At 39.7% G+C, this 22,979-nt stretch overlaps 1 protein-coding gene across 3 annotated transcripts in view; it reads left to right on the top strand.

The window, feature by feature from the left end:
• Positions 1 to 22,979, top strand: part of NR3C2 (nuclear receptor subfamily 3 group C member 2) — a 325,725-nt gene that overhangs the window by 241,382 nt on the left and 61,364 nt on the right. For all 3 annotated transcript variants that reach the window (XM_045552097.1, XM_045552095.1, XM_045552096.1), the window contains exons 5-6: positions 13,492 to 13,839; positions 15,483 to 15,627. In XM_045552097.1, the coding sequence (XP_045408053.1) occupies positions 13,492 to 13,839; positions 15,483 to 15,627 (493 nt within the window). The remainder of the gene's footprint in view (positions 1 to 13,491; positions 13,840 to 15,482; positions 15,628 to 22,979) is intronic.

The raw sequence follows: 22,979 nt of genomic DNA, 5'->3' as shown, positions 1-22,979 counted from the left end.
GATTGGCGGGGTGCAAGGCTACCATTCATGGAACAGGGAAAGAAATGCAACTTTCAAAGATGAGAAACAGGTTGTAAATCTAGGATTGTGGACCTTGTTGCCAGCAGGAAGTTGACCATGGGGAGCTGTACCAGCAACACAGGTGAAGGAAGATTTGGGGGAGGCCGTGTTTCATCAAAGGAACAAATATTCTTCACAATGGGATGGCCAGTGAGGAAGCCTATTGTAGAAAACCCAGCTTGAATTTTAATGTAAGAACGAATGTTGACATCAGTCATTACTCATTTTTTTATGAGTTTATAACATACAGGATATGCGCTTGTCAGACAGTGCATACGCCCTTTGGGTGTGGCAGGGTACTTAGCCATGCCTTGTGAATTGTAAACCTGATGTTGCAATTACACTAAACTTCAGGTATTTCTCTAGGGGGCTGTATATTTGTGCTTGTGTTGCTTGTAAATTATGTTTGTAGTTTAAAAGTGTGGCACTGCTAATAAGACTTGGGCATCTAGGAGACTAAATGTAAGTTTTTAATATAAGAATAGATGCTAATCTCTTATAACACCAGTGACATATTGAAGGAAGTTTTAATCAAATACACATATCTATAAAGCTTGGGGGAAAAGTGAACATTCCATCGAAAGGGAGTAGCCAGTCCTCACTTCCAGCTGTTTGTTGCCATGAGGAAAAACAGGCAGGTATTGCTGGATTTTAAGGATTTTTTTTTTCAAGAAATGTCAGAAATGCAAATTTTGCATGACATATGCCAAATTTTGAAAGATGAAAATGAACTTTTTTATTATGCTTAGTTCACTTTCCAATTTATTACTTCTATTAAACTAACTTTAGGAGCATAATGAATTGGCATACTTCTTATTTCAATTCTCATTTGATTGTTTTTTATATAGCCTAGGGATTTCATTATCTTTCTCGCTGTTCTTGTTTTTAACAATTTCCTTAGTGTAGACCAGTGATTCTGAAACTGGGGTAAATTTACCCCCAGAAGGGACATTTGGCAAAGTCTGGAAACATTTGTGATTGTCACAGCTGGGGTGTGGGGTACTGCTACTGGCATCTATTGGGTAGAGGGCCAGGGATGCTGCTGAACATTCTACAATGCCTAGGACAGTCACTACAACAAAGAATTATGCATCCCAAAATGTCAATAATTAAGTTGAGAAACCTTGGTGTAGACCAGATTTTTAATACCTATCGTTCCCTGCCTCCTTTCCTTCCTTCCCTTTTCCTAGTTTCCCCCTCTTTCTCTAATCTCATTCAGTACCTTTAGGTTGGTAGTTCTCAATTTCAAACTGCAAGAAAATTTACATAGGGAGTTTGTTAAAAACAAAGCCCCCCAGCCTGCACTTCTAGATATTCTTATGATAATCTTTGTTTTCACAATCTTGGCCTTATGCTTTTCTTATTTTTTAGATGCTTTATCATTTCAACTTCTCGGTTATATCCTGTTACTTTTATTAAGCCTGAAAATATCCACAGTGTTTAGTAATAATTTATACTTTGGGAAGTAAATTGAAATGTAATTGTGTATAAAGAGATGAAATTATATGCAGTCATATTTGGTCTTTATAAGTTGTCCAAGTAGCTGGATAATATATCTTACAGAGTTTCTTCCCCAAATTTCTCATTTCTTTTCCCTATATTTTTTGTAATATATGTGTGCCTCGTATGAAGCTGGTTGATAGGGGCTCCTTGCAAATAAAAGGTTAGCATTTTGTTTTTTAAACATATGGACCATTTTCATCAAATGCCTTCCAGCCTACCACAAATAAATATAAACGAATGTCTTATTGAGCAAATGTGTTTTCACATGTTTCTCTAAGCTCCTCCTACATAAAAATTCTGATGCTGACACTGTAAATGGGCCACTGAACTTGAAATGATGGAATCTTGGGCAAACCAATTCATCTTTCTGGGACTTTATTTCCTCTGATTGAAAATGAGATGAAACTGGCTGTTTGGTGAGGTCTCTTCTGGTCCTGGAAGGCTCTGATTGTCTTAGCATGTTCACAATTTGGGCACTAAAACCTTGAATTGATGATGGTCATTTGGGGCCAGAGAATCACAGCCTGTCTCTGCATTTCCCACCCCTTCTACAGGATGGGAAGGGTCAAGGCAAGGACATTTCCCATCACTCCATCCACCAAAAGCAGCCTGTGCTGCTGTTGTCTCATTCAATGATGCTTACTGGGGCCTACCATTAGAGATATAGACTGTCTCTTCTCTGGATCCTCTCTCTGCAGTGTGGTTCTTTGACCAAGCTTAAGGGGTAAAAAAAAAAAACCTCTTTTGCTCCTCACGTTCTCCTTTCCCTTTACACTCTCTCCAGGTGAGAAGTGGCAGGGCCAGCCGCCTGCTTATGTGCTGCGCAGCCAGAGAAGCCCATGGCAGGTCCCCCTGGCCACAAAGCTGCCAGGCCCTCTGCTGCTGCCCTTGGTTTGCTGCTTCTGGGAGGTTGCTTAACCTGTCTTTGTTATCAGACTGAGGCTAGATTGAGCCATGGCTGGAGCTGTGTTTTAGGTTGACTGGCCTAGTTCATTGGAGTTTGGGGTGAAACTGAACATCCTCTCTTTCTCTTAAAAGCCTTCTTAGAGAATGGTGGCTGTCGTTATCACATTAAAAAATCTAGCCAGTTATAGAGGGTCAGCAAAGTATTCATTTATTTATTTGCTCTTTCATTCCCTTTGTACAGTAAGCACATATTTAATGCCTACTGTGTACCATGCAACAAATTCTAAGCATAATAATCTAGAAACCAAATAGATGAATGTGGAGTGTATCATTATGTTGGGCATAGTGTCCTGACCTTTATTCTCCACGATTACATCTGTGAAGGAAGAATGTTTGAATCTAAAAGAGAATTTCTAATCCTGTTAGTCCAAAAAAATTTCGTTAAATGATAGAAATTCTTTAAAGGGAAAGTTATAGGCTTGTTGTTATCCCCACTTAAATATGGATGTTAAAAATTATTATGGAGTTTAAAAGTTGAGTTTTACATGTTATGTGACTTAGAACCACTTCATTCATTTGAATATCACAGCATAAAATTGGCCTTAATCCAAGTCAGCAGCAAAGAACTGACTCCTAGTCAAGAGTTTCACTCCGGGGTGACAGCCATGGGCCACCCTGTGACACCAAGAGGAGCTTGTCCTGACACTAACAAAGCCATCTGTGAAATCCTCCATCAGAGACCCCATCCATTCTTCAGAGCTACAAGTGGGAGTGTTAAAATCACCACAGGACAACAGATTTTGTTTGAAATGAAGGGACTCCTACCTTTGGAACACAAACAGAATACTAGCAAGGAAGCGGCAAACAATTTGAGAGAAGAAACAAAAACCATTTTTAACTTCCGTATTGTAAATGTTATATTACTTTAAGAATTACTAACAGTGATTTCAATGTGAATTTGCACCCCCTTCCCCCAGAAAAGAAAAACTTTCGGATATGACCCAGTTATCCTTCCTTAACTACTTAAATAAAAATCTCCAGAAGTCTTCCCCCGGGCAGCTCACCTCCACAGCTTTGATGGATAACGGCTGACTGTTTCCATCTAAATGTGTGGTTCAATCTCGTGTGAATGAAAAATACAAATTATAAGAAATCACGGAAAATAAAAAGCCCTTTGATATTAAACTTCTCCCAACAGTTTCTTTTCAATGAGTTAGCATCTTATTTAGGAAGAACTTTCTTAAATTTTCTCTTAGACCTTTTTTCTTTGGGGGGAGAGATACAGCTAAATGATACAACCGCAAAGAATACTTTTGAAACTAAAATGGAAAGCATATATTTTTTTTTTTTTAAAGAACATTTGTTCAGCCTGCTGTGCGGAATTAGGTTTTGAGAGTCACCAAAGCTCTGGAATTTACACTGTGGCAGAGTACCAAATGAAAAAATAGAAGTTCGTCTTGTAAGCAGAGCCGGGCAGGGCAGGCCTGTGTCTGGGCCCCATCCTGGCATGGCTCTGCCCGCCACCGGGCCCTCAGCGGTGCCCTAAGACCTGCCAGCACTCAGGATGCCGCAGTGCTAACCCTGGATGCAGAGAAAAACTGGAACGAAAACATGAGAAGCAACTGCAAGAGAATCACTTATTCAAAAAAGTCCATTTGGTTTGGCTCCGCTTTATCTGGAAGTTTCCAGACCAATTTAGCCTGTATCCTGAAGAGATCCTAGCCTAGAAAAATAACTCTTTTTTTTTTTCAAGTACATGCATCATTGGCTACTATTAATTCTTAATTTAGACTCATTTTGATAATGTCAGTGGAATAAAATGTGGAGTAGTATGTATTTGAAATGCATAAAAACTAAAAACATTAACATTTGTTTTCTCTTTCCTCAGGCCTATTTAATTTTCCCCCCTAACTTGAGTGGCATCCTGTTAACTTATTAATATGTACTTATTCTCATCCTTTTTGATAGTAGTGTGTTAGTTAGCTTTTAACATGAAGATTTTTTTTTTTAATTCTGCTTGGCTTCTTTGTCTTACATTTGTAAAATATTCTTAGTAATAGAGCATTAGTACTCATATATACAGACTATTTTTCTATGTTATAACAGTTGTGAAAAATATATTTTTTGTATCAATCCATAGGGTTGTTATTTGCCATGTAGTTATCTGGCTTGTCAGTTCTTTGTCTTACTAAGCAATTTGAATAATTTTTAATCCTTCAGTGCCAATCTCCACATTGGTAGTCTTGAGTAAAACTCAGTTTACTTTTCATATAAATTATGTAAAACATGACTTATGATTTGATTAAAATAAAGGTGGTTTTTTAAATAAGATATGCTGTTCAGTAATAGTCCTTGAAAAAATAATTAAAATTATAATGATGTAGCTATGAGTAATTATTAATATTTTACAGAAGGAATATTGAGCTAAAAGGGAAGAAATATTTTGAAGAAAATTAGTATGAGAGATAAAACTGTTCTCCTAGTATGTATATTTTTTTCATTCCTCATTAATAGTTTTTGTTCCTATGTATTCAAATTATACTAATCATTTTTTTAAAATTCCGAAATTGAATCTAGGCAACTTCTTTAGTTGCCTTAGAAGTCTTCGGTCCTTTAAGTTGTAAGATCACTAGGTGTGATCAAGGGACCAAGATGGGGAAATTATTGTGGTAAAGTAACAGCAGATGCTTAGCTGGAGAGCACAATAACAGAAACATACCTAAAGGGTGATGTGCAAACAAGTGTTCACACGTTATATTTTAAATGTACTTTGAGTGCTTATTGAAGGAATCTTCTGCTGACAATTTTGTAAAGAAAAATACCATTGGCCGGTCTGCTGGCTCACACCTGTAACCTGTAATCCTAGCACTCTGGGAGGCTGAGGCAGGAGGATCGCTGGAGCCCAGGAGTTTGAGGTTGCTGTGAGCTAGGCTGATGCCACGGCACTCTAGCCCGGGCAACAGAGCAAGACACTGTCTCAAAAAAAAAAAAAAAAAGGAAAAAAAGAAAAATACCATTATCTAGTGTGTAAATATTTCCCTTGTATGTCTGCTTGGTATACTCTTATTTTTATGCCATATTTGCTTAAGGTATAATAGATCCTGCTTGAGTTGAGTGCCAGTGTGAGGAGACATGCACAGGACACTATCTGCAGGTTTTTACCAGCGTGCGTGCTACCATCTGACTAGTTCCTTTTACCCTGAGCCTTTTGAGGATCACGCTTGAACTTGGGAAGGCACAGTAAATTAAGCTGGGTGCTGTAGTCTATTTCCAGCATTGCCTTTTGCCTCTTTCTCATACCTCATTCACCCCTGTGACCTTGTTAGAACAGTAATGTTTCTTCATAAAACATTCTTAATGAGTCTATTTACTTTGCATATCCAATGAGATCATGTTTCATGTAATAAATTCTCTGCTCCAACATATGCCAAGAAGGCAGCCCTTGCAGCTGTTAAAGAATTAACTTTTTAACTGAGGGAGGGGCCTCTTGCCATGTAACCACAGCTATCATAGTTATATTTTTCTTATTTTAAGTGTATTATAAAACTACTTGGAAGTTTTCTTTTTTACTTTTTGTCTTATTTTTCATACATGCATATATCAATCTTCAGCCTAGTTATTCCTAAGGAATAAGAATTTAAAAAGAAGATAAATCTGTATGTTTTCTAAAGATATTAATTTGATTTATATATTTATATATTAATCTGAAGAACTCAATTATCAACTGCAATGGAGTTTAGGAACTTTATTTTTAATCAGAAGTAGTGAGTTCTTCCCCTAGTAAACTCTTTTTTTTTTTTTAAATAGATGGACTAGTTTGATTTCTGCTTTCTTAAATATCTCCTCCAGTCAGAATTAGGTGTCATAACAAGGAGCAAAAGCAAAAAGCCTGAGTTGTCTGTAACAGTAACAGCCCTTGAGTATGAAGAAGTGGATTGTGTTACTCCGGGAATTAGAAAAGAAAACATCTCATGCATTGGCACAGGTGGTTGTACGCCTCTTATTTAAAAGACTAATCTCTATCAATAGAGATGATCCAGTGCTGCCCTTATAGATAATTTAGAAAAGCCATTTTGGCTCTAGATCCTCTTCTCACCACTTTGACCTCCTGATTAGATGTCATGTGCAAATATAATGAGGTTTATAGTAGTCGTATTTCTGTTGTAGTTTTACATGCAGTTATAGCCAGTCACTTCCTCCTGAGCCTAATCACTGCAGTCACTGGAAGCACCATCCTCTGTACTCAGTTACTCTGTGGAATCCCTTTACCCCCGTACGATGGGTGGTAACGTGGTACCTACCTCATAGGATGCTTATGATGATTAAACCAGGGGATTTTTTTTTCTTTTGAATTAGGGCTATATTTACTTTTTTATCAGCATATTATAGGGGTACAAATGTTTAGGTCACATACATTGCCTTTGCCCCGCCTAAATCAGAGCTTCAAGCGTGTCCATCCCCCAGGCAAACAGTTCACTTTATAAGGGTGAAACTGGTTTTAAAAGGGGGTTGGGGAGAGAGAGGAGAAGACAAGGTAGAGGACGGTGGGTGTTTGTTGTTTCTTTTTTCTCCGTGGTGCTGAACCAGATTCCAAGCACGCACTTTGAGATCACAGCATTTGCCCTTTGTACATGCTTTGGAAAAATATTTCTAAAATTATCTCTTAATGACACTTATAAATATAAGGGATTTATTCCTGTTTTTCAGAAAAATATTTTCTTTCAGACAAATGTTAAGGCTGGAATGTACACTGGAGGGTCTTATTTCCTAACATTGTAGGACCACCGGATCTCAATAAGTCATTTAATCACTTTCTTCTACCTGAGGGCAGAACTGCTCTCGGGCAAGCAGGATACCTGCCTACCTATTACTTTGGAGTTTTTAGAAAAGAATAGTACATGTTCTTGCTGGTAGTACATTCCAAGCTCTCTCCATAACACATTCCAGAATGCTAGGAGGAAATTCTCCTAATGTCTAATCTAACTCCCTTTTTCTGCCCTTTAAACCCTTTATATTTTATCTTGACCTCCATGGAAATAAAAAATAGATGCTCACTGTGATTTGGCAAATGTCTCTAAGTTCTTAAAACTGCTGTTGGGCTTCTCATCGCACTCAGCTGCTACTCTGGAATAACTCAGTGCAACCTTTTTCCACCTTTTTTCTTTCGTAAGCATGTTTTGTCCAGGGCTTTGGGGGTGGAGGATTTGTTATTTTCTTGCTCCTTTCTGATACTTCCACGAGGTGTATATTGGCACAGCAGTTGTCACGTCGCATCAACCCACTGTCCACCCCGCCCTGGCCGTGAGGCTGCTGGCTGCCTCCCTCCCCCACCCTGCCTGCGGTTCTCCCTGAGATATGCCAGGGGAGCCACTCGGTCCAGTGGTGGTCCATCTAATTTTAATTCCAAACCAGCCAACGTTTCAGCAGAAGAAAGCTCCAGAAGCTTACTCCATCACCCAGGAGGGATCACTGAGAGGCTGTTTCTCTGACATGCTGAGTTTCCTCTTCTTCTGAGGTTCTTGCCCCATTTAACACAGTCCCCAGCCTGGCCAGATTTCAAAGACATGTTCTCTCTCACCTTTAAACATCTGGCCTGAGATGAGACTCTCCCCACACATGTCCTCACGTGTACACTCGTTCCTGAGTCTGGCTGCCTTTAAAAAAAAAAATGAAAAACTTTTGTTAGGTATTAGATGAGAAAAAAAGGTTATAATTACAGAAAATACAAATGTCATAAAAATAATCAAGTTCACCGTCTGTCTAGCCCCAGGAGTACCTTGCAGGCAGCTCCCAGCTTTGCCCCGTTCTGAGTCCCTGTCTGTCACCAGTAGGGAAGGCATCGTATTTCTGTCATGGGGGAGTCATCTTCCAGAAATGGGTTATTCTCTATAATGCCAGGCAAACCCTATTCTGACTCCCTTGATCCTCTCTGCTTGGCTCTGGCTTCGGGTCTGAGGGACTCTCCTCTTAGCAGGGGTCAGTGGCACTTGACTCTAGGATGGATCCCTGTGCAGGGACGTGGCATGGTCCACGTGGGCCCTCGGTGTCATCTGAATCTCACTGAAAGCAAACCAGAGCATGGTGGGAATTACTACGAGGGAACAGGAAAGTGTGAGCTCCTATGGAGAAACAAAACAACTTCTCCCTGCTGTTGTCTTTTCTTCCAAAGATATTGTCAGTGTTACTACCTCACGACTTACCATAGCCTGCTTTATAAACCTAATTAATTGATTATGTATTGATTCCACTTCTCCGAGATTGCAGTGTCTTGTCAGACTCAGATCTTATTAGTCAATATTGCATGCTCACAAAACAAGGTACCTCCTCCACAATGGGTGGATATTAGTTATTTGCTAAGTAATTGATAAATGTATTCTATAACAGTTGTATCAAAGTTATATTTATTATAGATGTAGATGAAGATATCTATGGATAGCTTTGCACACACATTAAAATTTAATATGTGGAGCTCCACTAATCTGGAATGTCTTTTAACGTGGTCAGAGGTTAGGTTTGTGTTTTCCTGAACATGTTTCCTATGCTAATAAAATCAATAATGCATGTTAATTTGTTAAATGATACAGATTAATCTGAGAATATTTAGAGACACTTTAAAAAAAACCCTGTTTTCAACTTTGTTAACCATTCTAGCAGTACGTATAAACAATTAAAATGCTACCTCTCTGCTAATCAATTGAGAAGCTAATTATTTATTCATGAAAGCAACTTGCCCCGGGACCCTCAGCCCAGTCCTGATAGTGTGTATTGCCTTGCGAGCCATTCACATGCTCTTCTTTCTCTTAGTACCAGCGAGGGCAGCTTTGCCTCATGACCAGTTAAACCTGTAGAAAGATGACATTCCTTCCTTTGGTTTCATGACACAAAAATACTAAGTTGTCCCCATCTCTCTGAGTATTCCTCCTCTGGCAGTAGAAAGGCAAAGAGAAGTCATGCAGACAAGAGGATGAGGGAAAGAGGAAAACCCGATCGGAATCATTGGGCTGAAATCGATGCCACCTGTAAGAGCGTGGGGAGAGAAATGTGCTGTTAAAGAGGATGGTAGGGGATGAGGTGGGGAGAGAATGCTGTTATTGTCTTGTGGGCTGTAATTACGTTCGGCTGATGGACAGAAAAATGCATACCTTAATATAACCCCAGTATATCCTCTCTAATGTTTACTGCCAAGACCTAAATTTTTGAGAGATGGCATGCATGAAGCATTTCTGCAATGACAGAATTCTCACTTGTCGTGAAGTGTTGTGATTGAAAAACATTCCATATTCTTCTAGCTATCAGTCTTTTGTTCTGCTCTAGTGGGGGAAAATTGTCCTGATTACCATTTCTAAGAGTAAAGAATCTATAAGTGGTCCAAGTACTACGAGAACGCTGTTTATCTCATCATCTTACTGTGGGATGCAAGAATGGTGTAATTCCTAGCCAGCCATCCTCCCACCACACCAGCGGATTGTCAGAAGGGTGGGCAGCAGGGCCTGTCAGCCTCAGGAGGTCAGGGAAACCGAAAAAGGAAATCTTGCCATGCCATGTTTCAAGGCTTTTGCGAATCTTGGGTTCCCATTGGGAAATTTTCACAATCTCTATAGCGTTTCACCAATATACTCTCTGCTTGCTGTTCCACGTGTTGCTCAGGATAGGAAGGAGTTCTATCCCATTACCAGTTCCTGGGGGGAAAATTCATGGAGAATCTATGGAGTTCTGTCCCCCAGCAGTGCCGGGAGAAAGTGGCTGCCACGATGCTGCTAGTAATTAAGGACTTGACACCAAAGGGCAGCTACTAAGCACATACTAGTTCCTATAACATCCAGGTACAACAGGTGAAACTCCTCTTTTAAGTGTGTTCAAGTGAGACTGGGAGATATGTCTAGTCACACTCATGCACCCTACACACACAGAGATACTGTTCTGGCAATTGAGAAATGGTGTGTGGCTCTGGCCACCTGGGATCAGGGGATTCCCAAGCCCAGTGCCATTAACTCCATGTTAATTTAGTAAGGTACTAAATAGTAATAAGACCCCAAATTTATGTCCACTGATGCTTCGGATAATGAAAACATGCTCGTTAAGTATCTTTAGCTAAAAACTGTTCCTGCATAATTAGCAAACATCTTAATTATACACGTGGATTTGAAGCTTATATTAATCTTAAACTATAAAAATAATAAGTTAGGTAAAGAGAAAAGGATTAGAAGAAGAAAGACTGCACTTGCATAGAGGTGAAGAATATGAATTCGGAGCCACAGCTGGATTCATATCCTTGCCCTGGTATTTACCGGCTTTGCAATCTTGAAGAACTAGTTAATCTTTCTGTGATTCAGTTTCTCCATTTGAAAAATGGAAATAGTAACGGTGCCTAATCATAGGGCCGTGGTGAACAGTGGAATGCTCAAAACATTAAAAATCACTTTGAACTGTGCTTGGAACCTAAATGCTAAATAAACTTAGCTTATTGTTATTTTAGACGTGGCATTTAAGAGTAGTCACTCCACAAATGGATCATAACACAGTAGAAATTTTGAAAAGGAGTAATAATTAACAATTCAGAAATTTTATCATAAAATCTCAAAAGCTTGCCTACATTTCCCACAGGGAAGTAAATGAATACTTCATATATGTAATAGCTAAAATTTATTAAAATTAGAAAATAGATTTATTCAACAGACACTTATGGAGGACCCATAAGCATCATGGGAAGGGATTTAATGTTATAGGAATACATAAGACATTGCTTCCAACTTCGAAGACCCTAAATTTTAGAATATAGCATGTATTAGAAGAACAGGATAAAATTTTCAGGCCTTTTAGAAATGTTACTTTGAATGATATAATTATTTAGGTAACTGCACTCCCAGTGCATTTAGAAAAGATATTGGGTAAATACAATTGGCTGAAGAATCTGCACACTGAAAATATTTATGACCTTGAACTACTTAAGTAAATATAGATTATTACTCAATTCTGAGTATCCCACATATCTTCACAACATCACAGCATAAAGTCAAATGTATTAATGCTAAATGTGATGTTGATAATCTACTTGGTAGGTTTATGCTACAGACCACAGCCTTTTGTGTAAGTGCTAGACAAAATATTAAATATTCTTCATGGTGTTTCATAGCATTGACCTTAAGCCAGCCATGAGAATAAACACAGCAGTGGAGACCTACAGCCTAAAACAAATATGAGTTTTATCATTAATTTGCAAGCAAATATCACTTTTAATAAAATTTGAAAATATCACCCTTGGCTGTTTCTAGTCAATTAAATTATGCTTATCAAAAGATGTAGTCTTATAAAGGATAAGAACATTTTAATGTACTAGAATATTTTTAGTATTTATAAAATTGTGGGAAAGAATGAAAGTGATAATGAAATATTATTTCAGATGTTAGTATTATAATAATTTCTAACGTATTTTTGTCACACCCATTTAGTCCTCTGGGAAATAAGAGAGGGGAACATTATCATCCCCATTTTACAGATTAGTTGTTTGAGGCTTAGAAAAGCGTTGGTGACACGGAAGCAGTTCCAGCTGTCTAAGTGCCCAAATGCTGATAAATGGTGTTGAGGATTTTCTCAGGCTTTCATGGAGTCATCAGCTGACCAGCATTTTGGATTATATAGGTGTTTGTATTTTTTTTTTTCCTTCTTCTGTTTTGTCTAGTTTTTGAGGCACTTTGCTGATTATTTTTTTCATGGATTATATTATATTTTTTCATGGGTTCTCTCATTCATTCATCAGAAGTATCTTGGTTGCCTAGAATCCACCCAGCACTGTGAGCAGTCCTAGGCCAGCCGCCACCCATTAGCATACATGAATATCACACATCTGCTTTTCAGTGGGACAAGTCAGAAAGTCAGACTTTTCTGCCTCAAATCTTTTATTAAAGGAGACAATCTGTAAATTAATTATTGAGATTTGAAAACTGTTTTGTTAATCTTAAACTCAGTAAAGACAAAAATTATGTCTTATTCCTCTTTTAAGCCGAGTGCCAATATTTAATCTGTTGTCGGATGATGGTTTATCTGTTATCTGAATTAAGTTTTTCTGTAATGAATGTGATAAATATTAATGGCTGTAATTGTAAACACAAATGATTTTTTAATCAGGTTAATTGGTGTAGCATAGTCCCACTCTCTGTTAAATTTGTGTCCTGTAAATTCCTCATATATGTTAGGATTAAGCAGAAGGTTTCCTCAAGAATTTTTAAATACATTGAAAACCTTACAATTGCAAAGTAAGTTATTATCACTGACCTAGGCACAATTTGGCACTTCTAAGCTCTCTTTTTCTTTTGAATCCATTCTCTCATTCATCTGTCTTCCCAATTATCTATCCATCTACACATCTACCTCTCCCCCGTCCCATTACATTAACATATGAAATAATTTACCCTTCCTCTGAGCTCTACTTCACATGTACTAGCTTAGATAGATTTCTTAACCTCTCTGGTCTCCATTTCCTTATTCTAAAAGGAGAATCATAATAGTACCTACTCATAAAATTGTTAAATTGGTTAATTTATAGAAAGCATTTATAACGGTGCCTGGTATCAGTAAGCATTCAGTACATTTTAGCTGTTTTCGTTTTTATCACGGTACCTAGCTCTATCTGCACTGCAGTATAGTTTCGTGGTACATTTCTCAGCTCCTGAACCCTTGCTGAGGAAAAGCTAAAGCTTGAGTGTACTGAAAATATTAGCTGGGTTCCTAATGCAGCTTATGCCGTGTCTTGCGTAGAGGAGACAAGCACTGAAGATTTGTAGGATAAATGAAAAGAGGGAGGAATTGGTTCTCCTAATATCCAGAGTAGTAATAATCAGGCTTTGTATGCTTTCTCTGAATAGAATATTTAAAAAAGATAATACTTCTATTGGCATAACAAGACCTGTTTGGAAGAAAAGCATGCTTTAACCAATATGTCAATATTTGATTGTCATTTATCTCACGTAATATATTTCAAACATAGTTTTAATTTGCTCCTGTCATTTGATTTTTTTTTAATAGCTCGAAAGTCAAAGAAGTTGGGAAAGTTAAAAGGGATTCATGAGGAACAGCCACAGCAGCCGCCGCCGCCCCCACCGCCACCCCCCCAGAGCCCCGAGGAAGGGACGACGTACATCGCCCCGGCAAAAGAGCCCTCGGTCAACACAGCGCTGGTCCCTCAGCTTTCCACAATTTCTCGAGCTCTCACGCCCTCCCCCGCCATGCTCCTCGAAAGCATTGAACCCGAAATCGTGTACGCAGGCTACGACAGCTCCAAACCTGACACAGCCGAAAATCTGCTCTCCACGCTCAACCGCCTGGCAGGCAAACAGATGATTCAAGTCGTGAAGTGGGCAAAGGTACTTCCAGGTAGGATCGCCTGTCCTTCCCCGGCCGCGTCCTGAGCTGAACAAGCCAGGGCAGCAGCCTTCGCCGTGGCCAGCGGTGCACTTGGCGTTAGCTTTCTGTTAAATCCTGATACCAGATTTTTAAATTGATATCAAGGGCCGGGCGCGGTGGCTCACGCCTGTAATCCTAGCTCTGGGAGGCCGAGGCGGGTGGATCGCTCGAGGTCAGGAGTTCGAGACCAGCCTGAGCAAGAGTGAGACCCCGTCTCTACTAAAAATAGAAAGAAATTATCTGGCCAACTAAAAATATATATACACAAAAATTAGCCGGGCATGGTGGCTCATGCCTGTAGTCCCAGCTACTCGGGAGGCTGAGGCAGTAGGATCGCTTGAGCCCAGGAGTCTGAGGTTGCTGTGAGCTAGGCTGATGCCACGGCACTCACTCTAGCCCAGGCAACAAAGTGAGACTCTGTCTCAAAAAAAAAAAAATAAAAAAAATAAAAAAAAAATAAATTGATATCAGATTGTTCGAGTGCACGGGAAGACTCAGGTTAACGTGCCCATTTCTTCTGAGAATGTTGGGTTAAGGATTCTATTGTTAAACTAACAGATGCCTTTCTTATGTTGACGATTGAAATGGAAAATTTCATCCCCTATAAGATGAAATACATTCTGTTTGTGAAAGCACAAGTTGAGCCCAGTGTTAGCAGTTTGTAACCAGGGTTAATCTAAGCAGATACCAAGTAGGCCAAGGCTTAGCAAGTCAGTTGTAAGAGACCCTCAAAAACTCCTCTGTCTAAAAATTGTCCCCTTACCCAGCACCCTTTAAATTATCCTTGAAATTCCCATTGTAGTCATTTTTTTTTCTGTTATAGGATTTTATTCATCAGGCCACTCTTGATCTACAGGACCATCACTTAGAATTGTTATCACATCGTCCCCGTCCCTTAATCTTAAGCCATTTCTTAGATCACCTGGGGTCAACCGGTAGCCAGAAGGACAAAGTTTGGGGAAAGCTGGGATGACTGATTCTTTGAAGAAGCAGTGAAATTCCACAGATAGAAAAATAACATGATGCCACTGGGAAAATAGGGAGTGAGAAAAGGACCGAAAGAAGGGCGTGCAGACCCGAAAGCGAGTCTGTCGGAAAGGAGAGGGCAGGTGCCAAGGATGCTTGTTCTACTGCAGAACTTTGTCAAAGTCTAGTATTATGCCCGGCTGTGGGAAGCAAGGAATAATATTTTTTAAGCACCACAGACTGAACAAAATGAAAATCTTCCACCATTACTGTGGGTAGGCAGGTGTTGGCAGTTATTAAATTACCGTTTATTTTAGTGTTATTAATTGTAGGTGGGATGAAGCAAATTTTAAAAGTTAATACAAATTCTCTCAGTCTAACCGAGGATTTTAGGCTGTCATCCACATGGAAACACTGAACCCTCTGGTTTTAGTTTGCCCTAGCAGTTCAGCCTCATGGGGAATTTGGGGTGAATTTAAAATGAAACGTGGAACAGGGTGGGGTATGTGGGTGCTTCGTAAATGACTGGTGAATTGATTGGAGTTTATTAGAGTAAGGTGGCTGTTTGGGGTTGACTTAAGAAGCTCCTTCCTAGAATGTACTTAAATGCTAAGTGTGTTTCTATGATTAATTGTTTTATTCTTCAGGATTTAAAAACTTGCCTCTTGAGGACCAAATTACCCTAATCCAGTATTCTTGGATGTGTCTATCATCATTTGCCTTGAGCTGGAGATCGTACAAACATACGAACAGCCAATTTCTCTATTTTGCACCAGACCTAGTCTTTAATGAGTAAGTACCTATTAATTAGCCTTCATAAACTAAACTGCAGTTATTTGTTATGTTTTTTAAAAAATAATTTCTAAACGCATGTTTGTGAAAGAATCTGTTGATACTGTCATTTTTTTCAAGTTAAAAATGTATAGATTTTCGATGACTTTAAAAATTACTTTGCAACATTATACTGTGCATTTCTGAGTATATATAAAATCAGTATATTATATATATAAATCCCACATAATAGTATGTGGGAAATGTCTCAAAAGAAAGATGATCCAATTGGCTCTGAAAATTTGACTGGTACAAAGCCACAATTAATAGAAAACAGTCCCTTTTGGTATCAACTCCAGTTGGGAAGACTATCTAATTTCTAGGAAATGTGAATGTATAAAGTGCCAGTTTTTATGAGCATCATATAATGGTTCTTTTGTTAACAATATACAGCTGCTCAATGTGTTTTCATGACAATCATAATTACCCTTATTTGCCATCATAAAAGAAGGCAAAATGTTATTCTGTAGTGAGACATTTTTAGTTTCATGATGCATTTTAAAAGATTAAAAGAATAGTAATAGATTTTTCTTTGGCCATGAATTCCTTCCCACTTTAAGTTTATGTCTTAATGCTGTTTGCATTCCACATTAGCACATTTCATTTTTGCTTCTATCTAGCAATGCTTCTTTGTGATTGTTGGGTCAAGAAATACTTAAAAAGGAACATTTGAATTATGATAGTAACCACAGCCACATTCTAACAGATGGCTCTCTCTGGAGATATGAAAGTAGGGGTTTCAGTAGGGAAGGAGGCAGATGAGAAATAAGTTGATGATAAAAAGAGGAAAAGTAATGCAAAATATTAGAAGTAGATACCTAGTGCCAAGATACTCCAATAGTACCAGTAGAAATTTACCTAAGAGTACCAGTTCACTCAAATGTGATGTACCACAAAGACAGTTTTATTCCAAACATAAATTAGGAACATCAGTTGTTGATTCTCAAGGTGGCCCTTCTTTTGGCAATTAGTCAGAACATGTAATTATAGTACTGTGTCAATTTTTATCAAAAGCATGAACTAAAGCCAAACAACTGAAATGCACGTTTTAATTTACTTGTATTCCTCAATAATCAGCTGATATTACTAAATAGCAAACCTGTCTTTAAATACATTCTGCAAACCAAAAGATAAAACATATTAAGGCAGGTCCTTGTTTTAAAAGGAAGTGTAAGTAAATAAGAATCTCTGTTAGTGCCAACAGCGTATTGGCATTTGATTTTGTTTTATAACAGAAGATTAAAACAATTCATTTAATCTTATTTAGTACATTCTATTTTTTGTCATAAAATTTATATAACATGAAATTTGCCATATTTAAATGTATGGTTCAGTGACATTAATTACATTCATATTGTGCAGCCATAACCACTATTCATATCCAATATTTTTTTCATCATTCCAAACAGAAACTCTGAACCCATTCCACCATAACTCCCCATTCCCTCCTCTCCTGAATTCCTGGTAATCTTTAATCTATGAATTTGTCTATTCTAGATATTTAACATAAGTAGAATCATACAATATTTATCCTTTTGTGTCTGGCTTATTTCACTGAACCTAACGTTTTCTATGTTTATCCATATTGTACCGTGGGTTAGAATTCCATCCCTTTTTATGGTAGAATAATATTCCATTATATGCATCTAGAGTCAATCCTCATTATTCGCAGATTCTGTATTTGCAAATTTAGCTGTTTGCTACATATATTTGTAACCCCCAAGTCAATACCCACAGCATAGTCATGGTCACTCACAGTCATGTACAGAGGAGCAAACAATTTGAGTGGCCCAGAGAGCTCATTTCATTTGACAACAGACAAGGAGCTGCTCTGCCTTCTTGTTTCAGCTCTCACACCATAAACAAACATCCTTTTCACATTCTACTTAGTGCCACGTTTCTTGCATTTTTGTGCTTTTTGTCGGTAATTTCACTGTTTAAAGTGGCCCCTAAGCAGAGTGCTGAAGTCCTGGCTAGTGTTCGAGAGCTCAGGAAGGCTGTGAGGTGCCCTATAGAGAAAATGTGTGCTGGAGCAGCTTCCTTCAAGCGTGAGTTAGAGCGCTGTTGGCTGTGAGTTCCGTATTCAGGAATTGGCAATATGCATTTAATAAGATGTCCTTAAAGAGAAACACACAAAAATAAGAACAGGAATAGATCAATTGATGAAAATGTTGTGACCAGAGGCTTGAAGGACCGTAATCCTGCATGTTCCCTATGTTTAACTTTTTGAGGAGCCACCAAACTGCCTTCCACAGTGTTGCACCGTTTTGCATTCCCACAAGCAGTGTTCAAGGGTTCTAATTTCTCCACAGCCTCACCAACACTTTTTTTCTTTTTTTTTGGTTTTAACAGCCACCCCAGTAGGTGTGAAGTGGTATCTCATTATGGTCTTCATTTGCATTTCCCTAATAACTAGTGATATTGGATGTCTTTTCATATGTTTCTTGGTCACTTGCATATCTTCTTTGTAGAAATGTCCATTTAAGTCCTTTGCTCATTTTCAAATTGTTTGTCTTTTTGTTCTTGAGTTATAGGAGTTCTTTATATATTGTGGATATTAAACCCTAATCAGATAGATGGTTTGTAACTATTTTCTCCCATTTATGGGATGTCTTTTTACTCTCTTGAAAGTACACTTTGATGCATGTTTTTAATTCTAATGAAGTCAGACTTATCTATTTTTTTTTTTTGGTCTGGTTGCCTTTGCTATTGGTGTCACCTATTAATTTTTAATTGTGTGTAAGCATCTGAGCATAAAGGATTCCAAACAAAGTACAGAATTGTAAGAATCTTTTTTAACAAATGAAACTTAGGGGAAAGTACCTTATTGAAAGCCTAGGAAAATTAATGTCATTAAAGGATTTTGGAAATAAGTAAAAAGAGGAAACCTTAAAAAGAAAAGGCCACAGAAGGTTTGTGTGCATTTGTCTGTTCTAGAAAATATGTTAAATAGATACAGATAAAATGGAAACAGCAAAAGATAACTGCTGTCTCATATTATGAATAGGTGGATGTTATTTTATAATTATTAGAATGGAAATTTTATTTTCTGTTCTTAAAACTTTTGACCCAACCCAACCAAGATTTCTGTAGGGTTTTCTCTCAAATAGAAAAATCAGGACAAAGCTGTATTTTTCGAGGGGACAGAGTGGGTACTACTTTCCAAGAAACAATTGGGAATAACATAAGGCCTTTTGGTCAAATCACATCGATACATAGAGCTTGATGTAGTAGCTCTATCACAGGGGATTGTGATAGACGGTGTGTTTTTTAGGAATATCACTAAGTCACAGAGGATGGCCCAATGCATGTGCATGCTTCATCTTGCACTTATTCAAGGAATATTTAACTGTTGTCGGTATTCTAAGCAGTAGTTGTAAAATAGTGAGAGGAAAAAAGGAGACCTAGTTCCTATCTCATAGAACATATAGTCTAATGGGGAAACAGAAATTAATCAGAGTCCTCTAAGTAAAATATAATTGTGATAGGTATTGAAAGGAAAAGTGCTTTGAGAGCAGTCAATGGGAGGGATTGATCTGGTCAGGAAAGACTTCCCTGGGAATGATTAAGCTGGTATCAAATAGGTAAAGAAGTACAAGAGGAAGAAAGTTGATCTAGGCTGACAGCCCAGCGTGTGCAAAGGCCCAGTGGCAGGAAGGAATGTGGGTCGTTCAGTGAACTGAGAGCAGGACAGTGTGGCTGGAGCACCAGGGATGCTCAGGAGCTCGAGGAGGGTAGAGGGGAGTAAGAAACCAGGTCATGTGGACTTTGATGGCCAACTTAGGGACTTGGTCCTTTAAGAGAAATGGAAAAACTGTTGAAGTGTTCTAAATGATGGGGTAAGATTTCCAGATTTACTTCTTGAAAAGATCTACTGAATGCAGGATGGAGAAGAGCCTGGAAGTGAGTCAGAGCAGATTCTGGGAGCCCGGACAGGAGGCTGAGATGGAAGTCCAGGTGATACTGTAAGGTGGAAGCGACAGGCATTGTAAGTGATTGAATATTGATAAGGACTGGAGGAGTGGAAGAAGTAGGTATCTAGGAAGACATTCAAGCCTCTGTCTTAAGTGCCAGGAAGGACTTGATGCCACTCATCCTTTGTGATAGGGAACAAAGGAAGAAGACCAGGATTTGGAAGGGCAAGGGAAGGGGGAGCTTGAGGCCAGCTTCAAACATGTTAGGACTGAATTGCTTTGAAAGATTATCCAAGATGAGATATTAAACAGACAGTTGTTTATACAGGTCAGAAGCCCAAAGTGATGTCCTGGGTGAAGACATAGATTTTGAACTTGGAGGTGGTAGTTGCAGGAAGAGTGTTATGTCCTGGATCCCAAGGAAAGAAAGGGCTCTGAGAAAGAAGATGTGACTGACCATGTTCAGTGCTGTTGTGATCCCAGCTAGATGTGAAATAGGAAACTCAAAGCGTGCCTGACCCATTGCCTGCCAGCACCTTATCCATTCCTGTCTTCCGAACACATCCCTACACCTTCTCTGAGCCTGCGCTCCCATGGCCTTCCACCGCGGTGTCAGGGAGCAATGATGCTGTTCACTTGAGGGAAGACTGCGCGAATGTGGTCCTCCCTCCCTCTCCTTCCAACCTCAGGCTGCTTACTGCCCCTCCCACCGGGTGTCACCAGCTCTTTTTTAGGAGTCTGCCTCCCTCCCTCCTTTCACTGGTTTCTCCTCCTGAAAGTCACTGACTGTCTTAATCGTGTTTGAGTTTCCAGCCTCTGACACTGTGCCTCTGTCATAGCAGGTACTCCATAAATATTGGCTGAATAAATGAATTATTGAACAAATGAACCAAATCATCTATTAATCAGTCTGGAAGGGGCTTTCTAAATTTACATCTCTAATTATGAGGATGGAACTTATGATAAAGAAGCATGATATGGGGATGTGTGGTTTTCATGAACAGGGGCCTTGCTATCTTTAAAACAGGAATGAAACTTTAATGGTTGATCATTTGTGTTTGCCTTCAACTGTGAAACAGATCTGACAGTCCCCAAAGATCTCGTCCTCCCGTACTGGAATCATTGGAGTTGGAGGAACGGCAGGAAGTAGGAAATAATAAAGGAAACATTCTTTCCCATGTTTTATTAAACATTGGGATAAAGATAGGCGTTAATACTTTAAATTAACATAGAACTTTTCTTATTATAAACTCAAAACTTTTCAAATATATATTAAATGATTAATTATTCAATATTACCTTGAAATAGCTTATCATATATTGCTACAGATCGCTGCAAGTATTCAAATTTCTTATCAATTCAATGCACATATTAAAACTCCCACTGAAGCCTGTAATGACTTTTTTTTTTGATTTTTTTTTTTTTTTAATTTCTGGAATGAAGGTTCAGTGTTACACTCTCTTTTATGTCTTGGCCAATATTTTAAAATTAAAAGTATATTAAAGGCATGTTTATACTGTCTCACGTAGCAGCCCGTGGTCTGAACCTTTTATTATTTGGGTTCAGAGACTGCTGGTGAGAGTAAGAGAGGGGCTGAGTCTTCGTGCCACTCCCTGAGCCTCTGTGAGCGTCCTGCTGAGGGGGGAGGTGAGGGAGGTGAGTTCAGCCCACACCATCCTGTGCCTTAAGCACTGGCTGTGCGATGGCAGCGCCATTAGAAAAGTACACAGCTAAGTTGTCGCCAGTTGTTTCCTCTCATGTTTTCATGGGGCCGTCCCTTTGTGTTCCCCGGTGCTGGGACCATATGCTGGCATAGTCTGGTTATCCTCAGTGAGGGCTCTCTGCAGCCCACTCTGCCAGTGACGCAGTGCCAGTGAGGTCCCTCTGCATCTCACATTCCGAAGTTCCAGGAGGCCAGGCCTGGCTTCAAAATGGGCTGTGGTTCCAAAGTCTGTCTCACTGTCGTGGAGGCTGGGATCAGAGTATCCCAGGGAGGCCAAGGGTGATCAGAGTTACAATGTGGCAACCCTCTCCCCACCCCAGGGAGTGACTAATACTCCTGAGCCACTGGAGGCGACTTCTATGCCTGGCCCTGAGCTGCAGCGGGGTCAGGGTCAGTGATGGAAGAGGGACAGGAGTTCTGATGAGAGAAGCCAGGAGAAGTGGGATGAACCTCAACTTCCTCTTCATTGCCTCCCTCTGCTTCCCCCCCTCCCCCCAGCTCACCTCCCTTTCTGCTGCTTTCAAATTAGGATGTCTTACTTCCCCTGGGCTCACTGGGAAACTGTTCCGTGACATTTCCAGGGTCTGAACCTCCTCTCTTCTCCCTTCCCTGCCTTCTCCTTCTCTTCTCTCCTTCTCCCATTCCCTTCCTCCTCCCTTCCATCTCTCTCCTTCTTCCCCACCCCACAGACACCTCTTTTCCTATCATTGAAAACCCAGCAGGCTTCTGAGATTTCCATTTTTTCTTACTTCTGGGTAAGTACGAGGGAATAAACTTTAAAAGAAGAAAATCTTCCTTCTGTGCCTTATTTTTTCCATTGGACCCCGTGAAAACCCAGGCCTTGTCCCAGCAGCTGGAGGGCCGTGGTCTGGCCATCTTGTCTGTTGGGTGGGAGGAGCAGCTTGCCCTTGAGTTGGCACCGGTGCTGCCCGGTTCATCAGAGACCCCAGTGCTGCCGGCTGGCGTGTGCCTGGCCCTCTTCACTCTTACCTGGGCCTTGGAGACAGTTGAGTTTGAGACTCCTGAATAAAGGAAAGCGATACCCTAAGCAGAACCGTGGTCCATCCTTGTCTGCAAAGGGCAGAGGCACCACAGAATGGAATTATCTTTCTTTTGCATAGGAGGAGTGTATGGAGACCGTATTACCGCCTGAAGGAGGCCCCACAGAGGGGGTCTAGGGCAGGGCGCAGTGGGGCCTAAGGAGGGATTATAGGTTGCAAACAAGAAGTAGCCATTCAGTCATGTATGGGGACAGAGGAAAGGTAGATATAGTTCCCAAAACAGGAGGTATTTTCTTCCCTCCTCTCCCTGCCCCCTTTTTAAACAGCATTTCTTTCTCTGTGTCAACCTATTGTAGTGATAAGAATTAGAAATGGAGTAAAAAGTCACTTCCAGACATTTCAGCAGAGGCAGCGAGAGGAGGGAAGTTCTGGAAGAAATGGGGAACTCGGCTGTGATGGGGCTCCTGAGCTCCTGCTCATGTGGAGAGGAGTTCCTGGATTGAGCTTGCAAAAGATAGGGACTGCCCTCGCCTAGGAAGGGTGGAAACACCGAGGAGGGGAGTAGTCATTTAAGATAGAGAATCTGGGGGCGGGAGGGCCAAACAGAAACCTCCTGGGATCCTCCCCCCGCACGAACATCAAATTCAACAACTATCCACACAAGCAAACACCTTC

This window comes from Lemur catta, chromosome 5, assembly GCF_020740605.2.
Source record: "Lemur catta isolate mLemCat1 chromosome 5, mLemCat1.pri, whole genome shotgun sequence".
Taxonomy (NCBI): Eukaryota; Metazoa; Chordata; class Mammalia; order Primates; family Lemuridae; genus Lemur; species Lemur catta.
The sequence above is the reverse complement of the archived record's forward strand: the minus strand, read 5'-3'. Positions and strand labels throughout refer to the sequence as shown.